Source organism: Phoenix dactylifera, unplaced genomic scaffold (assembly GCF_009389715.1).
Source record: "Phoenix dactylifera cultivar Barhee BC4 unplaced genomic scaffold, palm_55x_up_171113_PBpolish2nd_filt_p 000188F, whole genome shotgun sequence".
In the NCBI taxonomy this organism is placed as follows: domain Eukaryota; kingdom Viridiplantae; phylum Streptophyta; class Magnoliopsida; order Arecales; family Arecaceae; genus Phoenix; species Phoenix dactylifera.
Window position 1 is genome coordinate 770,457 of NW_024067715.1, and position 21,237 is coordinate 791,693.

Sequence of the window (21,237 nt, forward strand, 5' to 3'; positions counted from 1 at the left end):
TACCGACTGGAACCGGTCCGGTTCCAGTGTGTAAATCGGTTCCGACCCAATATGGGTCGGAACCGATGGTTTCGAGCACCATACCGGTGCGAACCGAGGCGGTTCGCACCGGTACATGCTCGAACCGGTGCGAACCGCTCGGTTCGCACCGGTACATGATCGAACCGGTGCGAACCGAGCCGGTTCGCACCGGTTCGGTGCTGGCAATGAGGTACCAGCGCTGTGGCACTATGATAGTGCCACAGCGCTGGTTCAAAGTGCCTCTGGCAGAGGCACTTTGAAAGTGCCACTGTGGCACTTTCAAAGTGCCACAGTGTGGCACTTTCAGGCACTTTGAAAGTGCCACAGTGGCACTTTCAAAGTGCCGTTTTATGCGGCACTTTGAAAGCGGGAGGTTTAAATTGCCGCTTTGTGCGGCAATGCGACCGAAAGTGCCGCTTTGTGCGGCACTTCGCGCGGCACTTCGAAAGTGCCGCGCTGTGGCTCACAGTGGCACTTTTCAAAGTGCCACAGTGACCCAACGGTTGGCTATAAAAGCCAACCGAATGCTGAAGGCTGAAGCCACAAGTGCATCAGCTTAAGTGAAGGAAAGGCAAAGAGAAAGGAGGAGGAAAAGAAGAGAAAGGAAAAGACAAAGGCATGAAAAAAATTAGAAAGGTCGGAGAGCGTCGTTTTTCTTGAAGAAAAATCCAGCAAAAACAAAATAAGGTAAAATTCCCCTACATTGTTTTTTTAATATTTCATTTAAATTGCTTAAAAAAATTAAGTCAAAAATTGCCAAAAATTAGGAAATGATTCAATGATTCCATTTCGTTTTGAAATTTTTATATGTTGTTGATATATAATTTAATTTAATTGCCAAAAATTAGGAAATGATTCAATGATTCAATGACATTAACTGTTTTTTTACAGAATTTATATAATTTATAATTTAATTAATAAATTTAAAAATTAATTTTTAATTAAAAAAAATAAAAATTGAAAAAAATTAATGTGGTCGTAGGAATGGAGCCATCAAGGAGAGGGCAACCCCAAGAGCGTAATATTGGCTGGAAGCATGGGAAGATGCTCGGTGAACGTCACCAGTTTCAGTGCAATTATTGCCACAAGTGCTTCAAAGGAGGAAGAGTAACCAGATTAAAGCAGCACTTAGCCGGTAATTCTTGTGAGATATCTGCATGCTCGGAGTGCCCACCGACCATCCGTCAGCTGATGAGGAAAAACCTCGCTGAGATCAAAGCAGCCAAGGAGAGGGCTGCCAAGCAGAAAGCGGAGGTGGAACGCCAAGCTGCAGAAGCACCTTCCTATCACTTGATGGAGTCACAGGAGGCCGAGGGTCCAGATGAGGAGGAGGCACAGATCCAGGCTGCCATGCGGGCGAGTCTGGATGATCGATGGCAGCAGGAGGAGGTGGCGAGGCATCGGGCTCGATTTGGGCCCTCGTTTTTGAGTCGGGCGCCGGTTCTGGTGGAAGCAGACAAGATCCAGAGTTTCAAAGGACAACATCAGTCAGGGAGGGCGAGGGCAGAGGACGTAGCCGGATTGCATCTATCCTGGGTGGTTTTGGTAGCCGAAAGAAGTCTTCCGGAGGGATTCCACCAGGTGCGTCAATCCATGATGTAGATCCGCATGGCTTCCCTAGAAGAGATTCGAAGCAGCAAAGAGTAGACACAATGTGGAAGAAGGAGAAGAAGAAGGATATGTGGCGAGCTATTGGATCCTGGTTCCACTTCAGCCACATTCCAGCAAATGCTGCAGACAATACATACTACAAGTCTGCCATTTCTGCCATACAGACTGCCGGTCCCGGTGTTGATCCTCCAGGTCCGAGGGACATCTACGGTGAGCTTCTTGACAACAATAAGGAAGAGCTAGAGAATTGGATTGGTTCATATAAAAGCAAGTGGCCCACATATGGGCTCACTCTGATGTGTGATGGTTGGACCGGTCCGACAAAGCGGGCCATCATCAACTTTCTGACATACTGTGATACGAAGACCTTCTTCCACAAGTCAGTTGATGCTTCGGATAAGGTGCACAACGCCTCATACATCCTCAGACTTATGGAGGAGGTGATTGATCAGATTGGAGAGGAGAATATCGTGCAGGTCGTCACTGATAACGGACCGCAATATAAGTTGGCCGGGCAGGTCTTGATGGAGCGGCGACCACAAATTTTCTGGACCCCATGTGCTGCACATTGCATCGACCTCATCCTGATGGATATTGGAAAGATCCGTAGGGTGCAACATACGGTGGAGATAGCCCAACGCATCACCAGGTATATTTATAGCCATACTTGGGTTCTTTCATTAATGAGAAGGTATGCAGGGGGAGAAATTCTTAAACCAGGAGTCACACGGTTTGCTACGAATTACATTGCACTTGATAGCCTTATCGAGAAGAAAGGAGCCCTACGTCAGATGTTTGTTAGTCCCGAGTGGCAGGAAAGTAGATATGCCCAGGCCGGCACTGAAGGAAGCAGGATGGAAGACTTGGTAAGCAGGCAGTCATTCTGGCAGCGGGCCAATGCGATAGTCAAGGCTATCAAACCATTATATGAAGTGCTGCGGGCCGTGGATAGCGAGAGGTATCCCCAGATGGGCATTTTGTATCATATGATGGAGAAGGCAAAGGCTCAGATCATGGAGGCAGATGTAGCCCATGCCCAGGAGTACATCGACATCATTGAGCGGCGGTGGGGAGCCCAAATGGGTAGGAAATTGCATCTAGCAGGTAAGCGATAATATTGATAATTATACTGATTGATATATTTGTATAGTTATACTAAGATGGTGTCATCTATGTGCAGCATACTATCTGAATCTCCGGTTTCAGTACGAGAGTGGAATTGGTATGGATGATGAACTTCTTCATGCTCTGCGTAATGTTATTTATAAGATGGAGCCTGATCCAGAAGTCGCCGCGTTATGTATAGAAGAGGTAACTATGATTTAGTAACATATGTAAATATATCAGATCTTATATTATTGACATACTACAACAAGCTTCTTTCCACAGACCAAATTATTTAGAGAGGTAGCCACAGCTTTGGACAGCGACCAGCTGTCGTGAGCAAGACAACTATGAATCCAGGTACAATACAAATCTGCAAGACATTTTTGCATCTGAATTATCTTCAACTATGAGGCCATCATATATATAAAATGTAATTATCTTCAATATTTTTGCAGCTGAATGGTGGATTCATTTTGGCGGATCCGCAAAAAATCTTAAGCGGATAGCTATCCGGATTCTCTCCCAAACGGTCTCCTCGACTGGCTGTGAGCGCAACTGGTCCACCTTCGGCCTCATCCACAGCAAACAAAGGAACCGTTTGACACAAAAGCGCCTCAACGACTTAGTTTATGTACACTACAATCTACGGTTGAAGCTAAAATGCATTCAAGAGGAAGTGGAGCTCAAGTATGCAGATCCCATCTATAGAACTTTTACAGATGATGATGATAATCCTATGCTCGACTGGCTTGCGGCCCAGCAGCAGGAGCCCGAGCTTGATGAGCCGGGATCACCTCGACGACCAGCCAGTATCATAGCCACCGAGGCTATGGTCGATCCACAGCAATGGGCTGAGCGCAACATTCCACGCACTCCTACAGCTGATATGACGTGGCTAGAGGGGAGCCAGTCACCGCATGACTGGTCCGATGCTCCCGTTCAGAGAGATGATCCTCTCATGCGAGGACGAGGACGAGGACGCTCTACTACCCAGTCGACTCGATCAGGAGGGCGTCAATCCCAACAAACAAGAAAAGAAAAGGAAAGGGCCCCAATGGAGAGTGTCGAGGAGGAGACTTGGACCAGCAGCGATGAAGATTCTGATGGTGATGGATCTACTAGCCATGGAGGAAGTGGAGGACAGTATGGTACTAGTTATGAGACACAGCCGGAGGGAGGTTTTCGATACACCGGTGAGTCTCAGTTTACACATGCTACACAAGATACGGACCACGGTAGGCCGTCTGATATAGACCGGTCAGATACCATTGCATATCGAAGAAGAGCTCCTCGAGGTCGTTCAAGAGGCCAGGATGCAGCTGCAGATGACCTTCCATATGGAGTCGAATCCATTGATGTATCAAGTTCCGAGTCTTTCTATTATCCACGGCCTCAGCCAGCCTATGGATATGGTGCATCAGAGTCATCTTCCGGTAGCTACTATCCTGCGCAGCCCGGAGGATCTTACGGATCGGATTTTAGTGCCGGCATATTCGGATGGGCCCCTTATCAAGACACCTCTCAGAGCCAGAGCTTCAGCGAGAGATCCGAGAGTTCTTATGATCCAACGCGCATTCCTCGAGGATTGAGCATACAAGACTACAATGCCGCTTGGTTAGAGGGATGGGTTAATCTGCCTCCATATTATACTGATGATCCAGATATTGACGAGAAGCATCGCCATTCGACCCGATTTTAGATATTCGAGAGTGATTTAAACGTATGTAATTGATTGTATCTTAATTTGAAATTTTTTTATGTTCTTCATCTCATTATTTGAATCATTTGGAAGTAATAAGTTGCATCATCTAGTTTTAACCTTAAACCTAAACATAAAAACATCCAAAAAACTCCCCAAAAAAAAAAAACGACGATGGGTCGCTAAATGTACCCTATCGGTACGGTATCGGTTCGGCTCGGTTCGGCAACGGTACCGTACCGATACCGGAGCCGACCGGTACGTCGGTACGATCGGTACCGCGAACCTTGGTTGCACATAAAATTCATTCAAGGCACTGGACAATATGCTAAAAAGTGTATTAAGTAGGATTATTTCTGAAAATCAGGTGCTTCTGTCCTAGCAGGTCGGTAACTGATAACATCTTTATTGACTTTGAGATGACCAGTTCTGTAAGAAGTAAACAAGAAAAGCTTTTGATCAGGTCGAATGGTCCTTTCTTGAGCAAAGACTTGGCTTTGAAGCAAGAGGGAGTTCACTTATCATGACCTATGTATCAACTGTCTCTCATTCTACCATGACCAATAGTGAACAAAAAGAAGTTCTTCCTTTTTTTCCAAACCTTCAAGTAGTCCTAGTCAAGAAGACCCATTATCTCCGTATCTGTTTCTCATATGTGCAGAAGGCTTCACAACAATAATAAAGAGCAAAGAGGAGCCATCAGTGGAGTAGCAATCAAGAGGAGTGGAATGAGGATATGGACATGTACAACAAAGATTTGAGGAAAATACATTAAGAAGAGATGCTTTAGTTTATATTGAAGGATGTAAGAGAAGGGCTGACCCAAGATAACATGGGCATAAGAAAAGATATAAACATGTTTGAGATAATGCAAAAGATGCCTTGTAATAGGAATTCTTCACAAATGAAGATCTACAAAGCCAAAACTGAATAGATGTTTCAAGGCTTAATACTATCATCATGGTTAAGGTTGTAGACATTTTTAACCTTATGCCATTATATGTTGATTTAAATTGCATGATTACATTGTCTTTTCAAACTCTAAGATTTTCTTTGTATGAAACCCCAACCATCTTAAAGTTCAAAGATAACTTTTGTACTCTTCTAGCCCATCTCAAGTTTGGATTTTTGAGATTATAAATAATGTGGTTTTTCTAAATCTAAGGTCTCCTTTGTAAGTACCTTTACCAAACACTCTGAATTTCAGTTATCTCACGTGTTTGTCAAACCTGGATGCCATTTTGAAACCCCAGAAAGAAAACATGATTTTCAAAGCTTAGAGTTCCCAATTTTTGTACCAATATGAAGTATACAAGTAACAAAGTGTTGGAAACTTTACCATCAATGTAGTTCCTAAGATGTTCTGAATTTTAAAATCAATGGTAGCAAAGACTTTTGACTTGTTCATCATTGAAATTTGGTATTGTGTTCGATTGAGTTTATGCGTTTGTTTCACTCTCAGGGAGTGATAATCTGAAGGAGACGAGATCGTTTTAATCATGCCTATCTCTATCTATTTTGTTCAATTCTTTTACACATCTGACCTAGAGTATCAATGTCGGCCAGAGTTTTGGACTTATTTATTCTAAGTCTGCAAAATATCTGATGCCAAGGAGCGTAGCATACGTTCTATCTTATTTAGTTTCTTGCTGCCTGACTGCCTTGATACTCTTTCATAGGTTTTATATTCAAAGAAACCATATTTGTTAAGCTTCACATATGTATTTTGAAGTATTTAAGCATTAATGTTATTTCACAGTTCAATGCAAATTAATGTATGTCATTGGTCATTGCTAAGATGCATTTTTCAAAGGCAAAGAAAACTTGAAAATGTTAATAACACTTGTCAACAATTTATAAGTTCTATGCATTAAGGCTTACCATGTTCAGAAAAGATTCTATAAAAACAACTCCAGGTATAGTATTGCTTTCTCATCTGCAGTAAAGCTGAGAGTGAGCTGTTTGAATTTGAATTTGAATTTGCTAGTTTCATTTGAAATCAATTACATATGAGCTCCCTGAAACTGCCAATTAGATTTGTTTCATATTCTGCAAAAAAGCATCTAATTATTATGTTTTTCTCAGTCTATCTTTTTTGTTTTGTTTTCCTTTTCTCAAATCTAAGTTAGGGAGTATATCAAATAGTCTCTTCACCTAGCAATCAAGCATCTGGATCTATTTGGCACATGTGCTTTCCTATTTTTCTAGCTTTAGCTCCACTTGTTGTGCAATGATTCCATTGCTTTTATAGACTATAGTCAAACCTTCCCCATTTTTTCCCAGACCTCATTTTTGTTCCTTTATTCATTGTCATTATTTCTTACTTTAATTGTATTCATAAGTTTCATGAAACATTTTTTGTCATTATTCTAGCAGAAAATTAGCACCAGCAAAAGTAAAGATAAACAGTGGTTTTAAGGATAAACTACACACCCATTCCAAATCAGGATAAGGAAGTTGGCATGTTAACATCTCCAAAACGGTGCATCCAAGGCTCCATATATCTGCTGAAGACCCATATGGCCTCGCCTTAGCAACCTGAAATTAGAACTTCCAATAAAACCGCACCCCTACAATTGTGCAGAAATAAACTCCACCATCTCATTTGTTCAGATCTGTATATCGTACCATTCCAAAAGCATATACACAGAAAAAAAAAGTTTAGGATTTGAGATGTCTGCATGCACACATGCATCAAATAACTTGCCAGAAAAGATATTGGCAAAGTTATCATGTGGGTACAGGTATTTTTGGAAAAGGAACCATACCATCTGCTATTTATTGAGGTGTTGGCATAATACGTGCATTTACAGACTACAAATTTTTTATCACCAAAGCTTCGACTCTTCAAGATGCAAAACTGTAGATGACTGATGGAACTATAAACTGGATCTCCCAATTGCTCCACCAACTTGAAATAATGTAAGTGCACCAGGTAAGGAACTGTACAATTAACCACTTTCTGTTACATGACATCCAGAAAGCATGCAAAGAGTTGTGGAAGTTGTCAATAGCCATCAGAAGCAATGACAACCGATAAAAGGGGCACATTATGCAGGAACCATTTTCTCCATGCCCCTGCAATGTTTCGTTTTACTGTTGCATTGTTACTGATACTTAACATCATTCTACTCTGCAGTAACAAATTGACGGAATCATATAGGACATGTAAAGGTCAATTTATGCAAATAATTATGTATCAATAGCATGAGCCAGAAAATGTTTCTCAACATCATGATTGATTCTGAAGAGAAATATATAGTTAATCTCAAGTACATGCTCGAATAAGAGTTTCCCATACACTCATTGATAATGATGCGGAAAACCAGGATTTCAGAACACTTTACCAATTTAGTATGTAAAATTGAGGACGGGCCTTAGTGCAATGGTAAAGATGCTCCACTATAAGTCGGGTGTCACAGGTTTAAAATACGGAAACAGCCTCTTTGTATTCAGGGGTAAGGCTGTGTATATCTGACACTCCCCAGACCCTACCATGGTAGAAGCCTAGCGCACTAGGATGCCATTTTTAGCATGTCAAAGTACCCTACTAAATCATTGTAATACAAATAAAGCAAGAGCATCACTAGATTTTGAGTTGTGCAAAAACCAAATCAGAATCATATGTTTGCATGCATGGATTCAGTCAGAACTAATAAAACCAACTTTGGCGAAGAAGGGAGCTTGATTTGTAGTAAAATAAAGGATTAGTATCATTTTCAGGTCATTTCTTAAAGCTCAAAGAGCAGGAATATATCTAAAACACATCAATCAATTGCTTTAATATTGAACTTGAATTTGCAAGACTCGAGAAAATTATACCTATGGAGCACATAGTTCCAAAAGAGTTAAAGGACTAAATTTCCTTAAGGCCTAAGAGATTTTTAGGGTCTTTAAGAGAGTTGATGGGAAGAATACAAGAGGTATTTGTCAACTAAACATCTAAGACAGGACTTTTAAGATATACTCAAATGTCCTCTTAAGGTGTGTTACATTTTGAAACCCAATGAGTTCAATATGATTCTAATCTCTCTTCTAGATCATTCTAAATATAACCTTGAGTATAAATCTTGCATAATTTATCCATCAATAACAAATTTTTGAACTTTAAATATAAATCTGCAACTTTTTATGAAAATTATGGATTTCACCTTTTCCCTTTTTTATAAAGAAAATTTACTCATAGTAGGCTCACACTCACATAGGCATTAAGATCGTGAGGTGTTAACTTGTCATCAATCAACAAATAGCATGACATTTGAATATGATATAAAACATGATTTTCATTTTTTTATGTTAAAAATTTCAATGTTTACGATACAATTTTCAATGTTTTCAACTAGATTTGTTCATAACTGGCCCAGCCAGCCCAGTTCGGTTATAGTTGGTCTTGGGCACAAGTTTTTGGCTCAGTTGGCCAAGGTAGACAGATTTTTGCAGTGACACCCCAACATGGCAAAGTTAATAAAATTTTACATCAAGTAGGTCGGTACAGGCCTCATACCGACAGACCCGTACCATCCCAAATTGACCCATATTGGCCTAAATAGGGGTGCATACCGTATCATACCCAATTCGTGCATTGCAATGGAGAAGTTTGTGCACGTTTCTAATACAGTTGTTTGCAACATTGTTGTGATCAAGGTCTGCTGAACCGACCTGTACCGGTCGGTTCAGCCCGTACCGGACCGGTGCCGACTGGCACCGGTCCGGTTCAGAGGTATAAAACGGTTCCGACCCAAACTGGGTCGGAATCGATTGGTTCTGTACCTGGACCGGTGCGAACCGGCCCGGTTCGCGCCGGTACAAGCCAGTACCGGTGCGAACCGGCCCGGTACAAGCCGGTACTGGTGCGAACCGGCCCGGTTCGCACCGGTCCAAGCCACACTTTCCCCGCGCGGGGGTGCGCGGGGAAGAGCGCCCGCGCGCGGGGCAACGCGCCCCTCGCGCGGGGAAGAGCGCCCACGCGGCTGGAGCCCGCGTGGGCCTCTTAATGCCACAGAGTGGCATTTAAAGCCACTCTGTGGCATTGTTTTTTTTTTTTTTTGAAAAACGCGCGCGGACGTGCGAGCGGAGAACGCGCGCCCGCGCGCGATTCCCCGCGTAGGAATCGCGCCCGCGCGCGATTCCCTGCGGGGCACCGTGCCCACGCGGGCTGGCAGCCCGCGTGGGGGCATTAAATGCCACTCTGTGGCATTTGACGCGTCCGCGCGCGTCCGCGGACGCGCGCGGACGCTTTTTTTTAATTGGGAAACGCGCGCGAGCGGAGCGCGCGCCCGAGCGCGGTTCCCCGCGCGGGGCACCGTGCCCACGCGGGCTGGCAGCCCGCGTGGGGGCATTAAATGCCACTCTGTGGCATTTGAAGCGTCCGCGCGCGTCCCAGACGTGCGCGGACGCGTTTGTTGTTTTTTTTTAATTTCCGCGCGCGCGGACGCGGCTCCGGTTCGGTACCGGTTCCAAGCCGGTACCGAACCGGAACCGTACCGGTGCCGGTGCTCACCGGTACGCCGGTACAATCGGTTCTGCGAACCTTGGTTGTGATGTTGTAAGAGATTTCATACAAAGTTCATGCAATTGCAATAGTGGAGTTTTCCTAACCAATACAAGATGTACTTAACTGATAGCTAGCATACATATTCGTATGTTTAGATGTATATGTGCTTTTGAACATTTTAACTTTTAACACTTGAGATCAAGGTCCACTAAACCGATATAGGAACCCGTACCGGTCGGCATCCGGTACGGTTCGGTACCGCTTCAGTGCCAAACCGAACCAGTAAGGCGTGCCGATTCACGGTCTAGCATACCCCAAATTTTTTTTTTAGTTCTTAAAAAAATTAATTAATGTTTTTTTTGAACATTTTGAACTTTTTCTATGAATTTAAGTCTAATTTGATGTTTTTTTTGTTTTCTTGATGTTTTCTGATATTTTTTGATGTTTCTATGATCCTAGTTTAACCTAAATGATGCATCTTATTGCTTTAAAATAATGCAAATCATAAAATGAACAACATAAGATATCCTCAATTCAAGTAGTGACGTGAAAAATATAAAATAATGTAATTAGTTATATACATTTAAAGTATAACATATACGCTGATATCTAAAATCGAATCGAATGGCGATGGCTCTCACAGATATCCAGATCATAAGCCTGGTCAAAAGGCACATCAACCCAATCCTAAATGTCAATCGTCAACATATTGATGATTGAATTTTGTAAATGAATTGACAAATTAATAAAATGTTATATGGCATTATTCATCATTTCATCTTCAAATGAACTCTTATATAATGAAGTCCTTAAAACTTATGTTATGATAAAGAAGGATTTATCTTTGAGTCTTTAAACTGGTTTGCGACCAAATGATATGTTGTTACTGGGACGACAACATTATCGAGATTAGGTCGTTGTGTGACATATATGTTGGTTGTCCTCTTAACCAAGGAGTGTGGAGACACTGGTATGCCACACAGGTGAAGTGTAGAAGTACATTTCACTGAACGTGACCAATTCCGGAACGCTCTACTGTCGAGAGATATTCTGAGTGGATATGGGTATAAGTTTGGCCCTCTGACCTGAGATCGCAACCTGTGACTAGCAAGCAACTCACTGTACTTTGGTACCGGACTACCTGAATTTCTAATTCAGTGACAGAAGGTCACTGGGTGCAGTCAAGTACTTGCGTAGTCAGTTGTGAGTCGAGATGAAATTGACCCCTCTTGGAAACAGGAGATAATGTCTTGTGATTAATTTAGCAAAACCTTGGCCAGGGTAATCCCAGTGAGGAGTCACGAGATTCTAAAGTTAATCACATAATGAATGTACTAATTATAGGGTTGACAGTGAGCTCTAAGTCATCCTGGCATTAGGAGTCAAAGGGATTGAATTATACAGTAACCATAGTTCAGGATTCCAGAATATTTGCTTCGCATATATTCGGCTTATCCGGACATCGGATACCATTGCTAGATGGTCACATCGATTAGTGTAGGAAGTCGTTCCTATACTACCAGCTTAGGTTCGAACCTATGAGGTCACACGCATAGAAGATTCCTGATTGATCAAGAAGGCTGTGAATGATTAAGAATCATTCAGGTGTAATTTGGTCAATTCGATTGGCAAATTATCTTATAAAATAATTATAGTAATTATCGGAGGATTAATTAGTAATTAGATTGCTAATGAACTCAATTGGATTGAGTCATTAGACTAAGGATGAGCCAAATTGAATTAGATTCAATTCTGGGCTCAATCAGGGTTTTTGACCTGATTGGATTAGGTCTGAATCAAGAGGACTTAGGTTGACCAAATTAAATTAGATTAAATTTGTGCTTAATTAGGGATTGACCTAATTGGATTAGGTTCAACCCATGGTAATTGGATCATTCTAATTGTTAGGATTTAATTAAATTAAATGGGTTTGATCTGAAACTATTCGGATCTTGAAATTCACTTGTCACATATCCATGCATGGCGCCATAAATTAATTTTTAATATGATTAAAAATTAATTTAATTTATTTAATGGTGCCATGGGACACTTGGCAACATCAGGGACCTCTTTCATCATCAGATGGGGTGACATGGAGAGATAAATTCATGAAAAGAATTGGATAAGATCAAATTCTCTCTCTTCATGGCACATGTCATCCTTATCTTTATCTCACTTCTAATTAAGGTTGAATTTTGAATTTAATTACCACAAAATCACCACGTGACCCTCTAATCTGATTATGGGCATGGAAATTTCGAAATGGAGTGAGGGAATGGGCGACATGATGAAGGGCTTGGATGTGATCAATCCTTCCTCATGTGATGGCGCATGAAGCTATGTTTGAATTTTGAATTCAAAATATAACTTAACTCCACAAAATCCTGATTGTTGGCGTGTGAAGAGGAGTGGAGTTAGAGTATAAGAGGGGGTTATCAGATGGTGGTCGAATTTCAAAGAAAAAAGAGAGAAAAAGGAAAAAAGAGAGAAAAAGGAAAAAGGAGAAAAGAAAAAAGAAAGAAAGAAGAAACTAGTTCATCTTCCAACTTGCCATTTGATCTTCCACTAAGTCCTTCACGCCATTAGTGTTAAGGGTCCCTGATAAGAGTCTTTAGATCAGATCTAAGTCCTCTTCAATCCCTCTAAACCTTTCCTCCAAGTTCTTCCAAGAAGGTGGATCAAAAGTTGATAGCGTTGGGAAGATCAAATTTCAGCCTCAAGAAATTCTGCGCAAGCTAGCACTTCCGCAGGATTGGATCTCTTCAGGAGCTTCGCGTGTACTTCTCGTAGAGGCCATTCGTATGCGTGGCTACAAAGTCAAGGATCAGATCCACAAGTTTCATCCATCATAAAAGGTAGTAATCTAGCATTAATTATTCATTATGGTGTCAAGATCTAGGTCCGATTCTCCAAGGTTTTACCCTCTTTTGGAGCTCCTCATGGAGATATCTCCAGAATCCATTCGATGGATATTCGGAGATTAATTGGAATAGAGTTTTTAAGTTTCAGATCTGATAGTTAATCATGCATAAAAGTTTTAGCATAATTGTTTAAACGATTCCGGTATAATCCTATGTGTTCTTACAGTGCTGATTTCTAGATTTGATCTTGTAAGCATTCACGAATTAAAATTGTTTGATTCGATTTTTCCGCTGCGTTTTTGAAACTTAAAAAGAACTACGTATGGCTTGATCCCTCTTATGAAGGGGTACGTAGGCAACCCGATCAGGTTCAGCTATGGTTTAAAAAAAAAAAATCAGCATGCTAAACACCAAAGAACCTAGTATTCACTTTCATCCTCTAACCAAGCGACGTTGTAGTCTTGTACATTCATCCCATAAGGAACATGTGCCGGGTTATAAGCATCCTCGAATCTCTTGCTGAAGCTCTAAATCCAAGAGGTGTCCTCTGGCTGATTATATGGCTGTGGAGGAGCCCATCCGAATATGCCGGCAGCAAAATTCAATCCGTGAAATGCTCTGGATTGCGTAGGATAGTAGCCACCGAAAGATGCCTCAAAAGCACTATATCCATATCTGTATCCATATGGGTCATAGGCTGCTTGTCGCTGTGGGTAACAGAATCCAGTATACGACTCAGAACCTGATACGTTTATGGATCCTACTTCACATGCGAGGTCATCTACAGCTGAATCGTGTCCTGACTCCTGAATGACCTCAGGGAACCCGTTTTCTATATGCAATCATATCCTCGCAGGCTCTACCAGATCGTGCACCATGGTTCCTATTCTGTATAGCATGCGTTAACACGGACTCACCGATGTATCAAAGACAACCCTGTGGCTGTCTCATAAACAGTGGTCTCCTATCCTCCACTCCCTCTATGGCCAGCAGATCCATAACTACCAGAACTTTCATCGCAGCTGCTCCAGAACTCCTTGTCAACACACTCCATTGGGGGTGTAGGTGCCTTTTATTTTTCTTTTTTGGTGTGCTGGGCAGTTGCCTTCTTACCTTTCATGCCTCTCTATCTGGCTATGTCGCCCTCCTGACCAAGTCGACCGAGTAGCGTAATGGTCTCGTCTGAGCATCTCTCGATCATATCTTTGAGAGGATATCTTGACAAGGAGTTATGTGGTGAGTGGCTCCCCTATGGCTATGATTGGTCAGCAGTAGAAATGCGTGAAATATTACGCTCGGCCTATTGCCCTGCATCGACCCTAGCCTCACTAGCTACAAAGCTGGCTGGTCGTGGAGGCGATCCTGGCTCGTCAAGCTCCAGTTGTCCTATCCTCTAACTTGTCCGCCTGTTGTCGCTTGAGTTGAGCTGGACATCCTCAAATCTTGAGATAACCAAGACTCGGCTTCTTACCATATCATATCTCATATGGTGTGGTAGGAACGGACTTTAGAGGAAACTCTATTCAATAAGTAAATAGCTAAAAATAGGGCATCTATCTAAAGAAACAAGGGTAAATCAGTGAAGCTCATCATGGACCGGACCATATCCAATAGAGTCCGATTCCTCCTCTCTGACACTCCGTTGAGCTGAGGTATACCAGGAGGAGTCCATTATGAAACTATACCATTCTCTTTGAGATAATCACGGAACTCTCCACTAAGGTATTCACTTCCTCGATCTGATCGAAGAACCTTAATGAGTTTTTCTGTTTGTTTTTCGACTTCATATCTCAACTCTTTGAACCTTTCAAAAGTTTCAGATTTGTGTATCATACACATATCCATACCGTGAGTAATCATCGGTAAATAAAGTAAAAAATTACAACCTCTAGCCTGCACATCGAATGGGCCACACACATCAGTGTGTACTAGGATAAGTATTTCAGTGGACCTCCCTGTGTCCTACAAAGGATAATTTGGCCATCTTTTCTTGAAGGCAGAATTCACAAATCGAATATGACTCGAAAGTCAATGAGCCCAAAAGCTCATATTTCTCCAATTTGTTTATTCTGTCTTCTATATGGCCAAGCCTAAGGTGCCACAAATACTTTAGATTTATCTCATTTCTGGATCTATTAGATCCTATGGTACTCACTATTTGCTCAAATACATTCACAGATACATCTATATGTATGTGATAGAGACTGTCAATCATAAAACCATGTTGAACCAATTTATTTCTCAAATAAATGGAACAGTAGTCTTATAAAAATCTTTCTGTGCTAAACAAGATACAGAAATCAAATTTCTGCTGGCAATAGGTAACAGTCCCTAAGTATCCTGAGCATATCTGACATACCTTCTGAAGGTCTGTCACCCTTCATGTTCTTTATGCTTCCCATGTATGTAGGACAGTTCCTCTTCCAATGGCTGTCCATGATGCAATGGAAACACTTTTTCTTGCAATTGGCCTTTTTCTTGGAACTTCCTTACTTGGCATTTTCTCGGTCTTCTGCTTCTTCGTAGGCTTCTTCTTACAGATAGACTCTCTCTTGGAAGTAGAAACCAACTCGACAGCGAGAACGATGCCCCTTGAACTCTTCAAGGTCCCTAAGGTAGTTACCAATTTTTTTAACAATTCTGTTTTGGTGCATACAATCTTGTTCATATGGTAGTCTACTATAAACTGTTCATATGAATCTAGAAGAGATTGCAGGATCAGATCTATTTGCAATTCCTTATGCATGGTTATTCCGAGCTTTTCAAGCTCCTCTAGGTCCTTGATCATAGTCAAACAGTGATCGTGGACAGACTGCCCCTCGCGCATCTTTGCCTTGAAGAGCCTCTTGGACACTTCAAAACATGCTGCGCGACTCTGATCACCATACAACTCTTGCAGGTGATTTAATATGTCCCTAGCAGTCTTCATGTTCTTATGCTGGCATTGTAATTCATTGTACATGGATGCCATTGTGCAGCACCTAACTTTATTGTCATTGTTCGTCCACTTGGCATGCGTCTTACGCTGATCAGTGATCGGACAGATTGGTAACACGGGGATTCCATGATCTAGCACATATCCTAATTTCTCACAATTCAAAACTATTTTGAAATTTGCTGAGCCAGTCTTTATAATTGGGTTTGGTCAAACGGTTGTTCTATAGGATATGAGTTAAAAGTCTAGAAGCTGACTTTGTAATCCTCAGAGAGTAAAGATTCTAGTTAGAATTTTGTACTTGATCCTAATTTGTTCTAGGGTCTTTAGAACAAATGTACCTCCCACTATTTTCTCGAATTCCTCACACTCCCCTAGTAGAAAAACGGAAATCCTACGCGACTAGGGTTTCTAGTGGGTACTGCAGTCCCACCGATTTACATGCCACCTCACCTAACAGTTATTGGTGACACATAAATAAATGAGTGTACAACTCTTGTACAATGCTTCTCAAGCATGTTGCAGTGCTACTTGGTCTCTAAGTCATGAAGACCTCACCTAACAGTTATTGGTCCCATTCCTTAGTTAAGTCAGACCCACCGTATAACTGTAGAAATAAAATCGTCATTGGGTCCTCACCTAACAGTTATTAGTGCCCAACCCCATCTTTATCCCTACAACATCACATGTCCATAGAGAGGTCTAGCCCCCCGATGCAACTTGCCCACTGTGTCCAGCCGAGACAAGTCAACACCAGAAAGTCCTTAGCAGCTCTACTATGGTGGAAGACCTATGGACTTAATATTGCTTAATCATGTCTTAGTGTTTACAACTTGAGCTCTTCATAAGAGGTAATCGAATAATTGGCCAGGTAAGCAGGTGGGAGGCTTCCCTTACTCAGAGAGTAAGGTCCTAATTAAGTAACCACCTTTCATGCTTTCCTAGACACCAATTAGATCAATTAATCTAATATGACTCGCTCATGTTGGTTCACTCTTGACTTGATTGAGGAGGTTTTAGTTTAGGTCTCTTTCGATTGACTATTCGCATCTCATGCACACATCCATCTACCCGCTATGCATAGGCATAAACATTAAACATCCAGGCATATATATAAGAAAGTAAATGTAACTGGTGATGATCATGGATCCAGGATGGGTCATAGTACAAGCACATGCACGTCAATTGGTTTGATCGTCTTCAACTCTTGACTCGATCTTGATCCCTTAGGTTCAATTGTAATCAACTCCTTGATCCATCTTCAATCAACCTATGATCTTGATCCGTGCAAAGCTTGCTTGTAGGAGGCGTGCATCGATCAACCATCGACGTGCATCATACATCACAGATTACATCCCAGATAAAATTCAAAAATAAAAGAATAATTACAACCCCTTTTTGATGAGACACATAGGTCTCTAATACATGAATTTAAGATGCACACAGGCATCTGAAAAACGATTTACATGTTATCACATAACATCACAGATTACATCGCAGAACATTTCAGCACATTCACAAAGGGTCATCCATAATCATCACCGTACGCATCACATGCATAAATATAATTTACAGATCTGAAACTTAATTGATTAGCTCATCTCATGAGTCGCTGATCATGCAAGGGATGATTCTAAATAATTGTAATCATATTAATTACACAGCAGAATCATTAATCAATGCATACCAAATTCAGCATGCAGAAAAATTCTGCAACCTGAAATTCTGCATGCATAAAAATCAGCAGGCTTAATCCTTTAATTTTCAGATCTAATATGCCTTAATCCTTTTAATTCTAATCGTAATCTACGAAGCCTAGGCTTTGATACCACTGTTGGGAACCCGCCCATGCCGCAGAAAATTAAAAAAAATTCATATACAGCGGAAGTGGCATGCGCGGGATCGACGTTCATCTCATGAACGTTGTTCAAAAACCGTTCGTAGATAGATTAGGATTAAAAACTTTTTAAACCATTAGGAAGATTAGATCTTCACCTTGTGCGGGTAGATGATCACCGCAAACTGAAGTTCGTGGTTTAGGATGAAGGTTCGCTTAAAGCCGTTCACGTGTCCGGCCTCTACGGGTATCCACACGAAGCAGAGGACCAATCCAAACGCTCCAATCTCCCCGGGGTGCTAGCTCCCTTGCAGAGATATGTTTTGATGGCTAATCTCCTCCCTTTCTTTCAACTCTTGAATGTGCTTGGGAGGAGGAAGAAGAAGGATGAATCTTGAAGAAGAATCAAAGCCGGACTGCAACCCATTTCTTTCCCTTGCGTTGGAACCCAAACGGGAGAGGAAGGAGGGGCCGCCAAGAGCTTTTTTCTCCCTTCTTTGCTTGCGGCTGAAACAAGAGGAGGAAGAGAGGGGGCGTACGGCCACAAGGAGGAGGGCTTCAATGCCCTAGCTGCTGCCCCCTTCTTAAAAAGGATGTGGAGCTCCTAACATTTAGGAGCTCCATATTAGATTCCTTAAGAGGGGCGCCGGCCCCTCTTGTGTTGCCGCACCAAGAAGCAAAAGGAGGAGGGGCGTGAGCCCCTCCCTCTTGTGTTGCCCTAGTCCTCCTCTAAGGAGGATTAGGAGGCCCCTATTTGGTTTAGTCATAATCTCATTAGGCTTTAACCAAATCATGAACCATTTGGGTTTAATCTAGGTAAGTCCTAATCCAATTAGAACTCAAATCAATTATGACTCAATTGAACTCTTCAATCCTAATCCAATTAGGAGTTGTTAATTCATTAGATTAATAATTAATTAGGACTTAAGAAATTCTAATCCAATTAGGATTTATTCAATTTTAGTCCTAATCCAATTAGGACTCTAATTTGAATCCGAAGTCCTAATCCAATTAGGACTTCTAGGAATCCTATTCTAAGTAGGAATCCAAATTGAATTCAAAATCCTAATTCAATTAGGATTGTAGAAATCCTACTCCAAGTAGGACTCCCAGTCCCACTCCAAGTAGGACTCCAGAAATCCTACTCCAAGTAGGATTTATGTTTAAATCCAATTAATTAATTTCCATTGTTCCTTCTTCTACTGATTATCAATCGAATTGATTACTTGCGATTCATAATCACTTTTCAACCATCGGATCGGTCAATATCTCTAGTGTGTGTGATCCCATAGGTTCTATTCTGTCTGGTAGTGAGATATATTGCGATCTCTATCACAATATCATTGAAAACTTCTTTCAATGGGATGGAACAGTTCCAACTTAACTCATTAGGATTTATCGATCATCAAGATATTCTCTGTAAGTCTCACCATCCACCAGTGACACCTAGCAGAATGTAGTGGCTACCCAGCAGAATGGAATGATGAACCTCTAAGTGCAGTTATTGTATAATACAGTCCTACTATCGTGGATCCCTACAGGACGGAGGTCATGGACAACTCGTCAAACCCCATCGTCTGTCATATGTCAAGATTTATTCGACTTAAGTTCGAGAGTGGAAAACTCTTTCTCCACTGACATACTGCCTCGGCCAAGGTCTTACGAACTCAGTCTTATAAATCACATAGGATCTCTCCTTATCTACCAAGGTCGATAGATTCCATATAGGTGCATACCCTACTCCTACAGTGAACCTATTGCAGCCAATCTACACTGCATGGACCCATATGTCTAGAGACCATGTATATGTGCAGTCAAACTATAATAACCTCACCGTGAGTAGCCGAAGCACCTCAGGTCAAAGGACCAGTCATACTACTGCAACATCAAGCAAGTCACTGACGAGTGGATAGACATTCAAGTGACTTATTGTCTTGGTCACGCTCAGTATCCTTGTTCTTTAACAAGCACCTGCACTATTACTTCAGTGTCACCACACCGTGGACTCGAGTCTCGTCCATCCATAAGGAAAGCAATGTGTGCACTGATCTCATCGGATCGATCACCTTCCTCATGATGATCCATTGATCAGGAGCATTCAGAAATTAATCACCAATGATGCATGGCTCAAATTCTTAACTCTTAAGAATATGCATCATCATTTTATTAATTCTTGGACGATTCATAGACACTTAAATAATATGAATGAAAAAGATACCTTTTATTTATTCAATAATAAATAGTCAAGTACAAAATTATGTCCTAGAATTAACAATGTGTCAGCCAGATTGGCTTCTAGGGCATACATCTAACACCCGGAGCATCTTATGGGTCCGATTTTGCTGCCGGCATATTCGGATGGGCCCCTCTACAGCCATATTATCAGCAAAAGAACATCTCTCAGAGTCAGAGCTTCAGCGAGAGAACCGAGAGTGCTTATAACCCGACGCGTGTTTCTTATGGGATGAGCGTACAAGACTACAATGTCGCTTGGTTGGAGGGGTAGGCTAATGTGCCTCGCGACTATACTGATGATCTGGATATCTACAAGAAGCATCGCCACTCGATCTAGTTTTAGATGTCGGTATGTATGTTGTACTTTAAATGTATGTAATTGATTGTATTATTTTTTTAATTTTCACGTCACTACTTGATTTGAGAATATTTTATATTGTTCATTATAGAATGCAACATCTCACTAATCATTTTATGATTTGTATTATTTTAAAATAATAAAATGCATTATTTAGGTTAAACTGGGATCATAGAAAATCAAAAAAATATCAAATGACTTAAAATCATTAAAAAAGTTCAAAAAGAGTATTACCAATTAAATATTCTTGAAACTCCAAAAAAAATTGGGCGTGCCAATACGGAACCGGCACGCCCTACCCATATTGGGCCGGTACAGTAGCAAACCGTATCGGTCCCGGTACTAGTTCGGCAGGCCTTGCTTGACATAGCAATACTTATGCTTTTCTCTTCTTTCTTTATTCGATTTCTTTCTTCATCTTTTCCATCATCTTCCTCTTTATAGATTATTAATTTTTTCCTGCTTTCTCATAATCTTTACAATCAGATCTAATTGTAAATGTCCTGCTCTTAGGAATACTTGCTGCTCTAATCATCTCACAGTTCTATTGGTCAAAGAACGTTCCTTAAAGAACATTGAGTTTTAATCTTAAGGATGAAGCAGATTTAATCTTGATGTAGCAGATATGGGCATAGCATTGTTGAGGTAGAGCTGGAAATCGATGCATAATCAGACAGTGATACTTTATGTCGGGACATGCTAAAAGAGAAGCCTTGGACCAAATTGTTATTTTGGGCCCCAAGAGTTATCAATTTTTTTTGAATTACATAGTTGCAATCTTTTTAAAAGATTAGTCATATATTCACCTCTCTTTTATGATTCATTACTTCTTTCTTAACCATTCAAAGGGGATTAGTAACAAATCACCATATTGACTTTCATAAATAAATCAAGCTACATAACACCCAAGCCAGTTCATACAAGTTGGCATTGGCCAGTAGCGGCAGTGTCACACCAACTATAATGGTTTGCTTTTCATTCATTTTGGTTCTCTCCATCTCCATACATGCCAATAATAGCCGTACCACACCTAGGTATGCTATACCATACTGAACCAGGCGGTATGGTTGTACCGTACC

General features: G+C 41.3%; 2 protein-coding genes across 14 annotated transcripts in view; one reads left to right on the forward strand and one right to left on the reverse strand.

The window, feature by feature from the left end:
* The window catches only part of LOC103696066 (mitogen-activated protein kinase kinase kinase 9-like), a 73,590-nt gene that overhangs the window by 6,901 nt on the left and 45,452 nt on the right, over nucleotides 1–21,237 (reverse strand). For 5 of the 13 annotated variants that reach the window (XR_005507476.1, XM_039117174.1, XM_039117173.1 and 2 more), the window contains one exon: nucleotides 6,872–6,976. The exons of 3 other annotated variants lie outside the window; for them this stretch is intronic. Coding sequence is in view for 6 of the 10 variants with exons in the window: in XM_039117174.1 (XP_038973102.1) it covers nucleotides 6,872–6,976 (105 nt within the window). In the remaining 4 variants the exon portion in view is untranslated. Of the gene's footprint in view, nucleotides 1–5,620; nucleotides 6,375–6,871; nucleotides 7,054–7,206; nucleotides 7,572–21,237 lie in introns of those variants that run through there. 5 more of the 13 variants (XR_005507479.1, XR_005507477.1, XR_005507478.1 and 2 more) reach the window with 5 other exon arrangements.
* On the forward strand, nucleotides 735–4,324 carry LOC120105086. Its single transcript, XM_039117180.1, has 2 exons — nucleotides 735–2,736; nucleotides 2,813–4,324. The coding sequence occupies exons 1-2, from the start codon at nucleotides 1,395–1,397 to the stop codon at nucleotides 2,956–2,958; spliced, it is 1,488 nt and encodes a 495-aa protein (XP_038973108.1). The 5' UTR covers nucleotides 735–1,394; the 3' UTR covers nucleotides 2,959–4,324.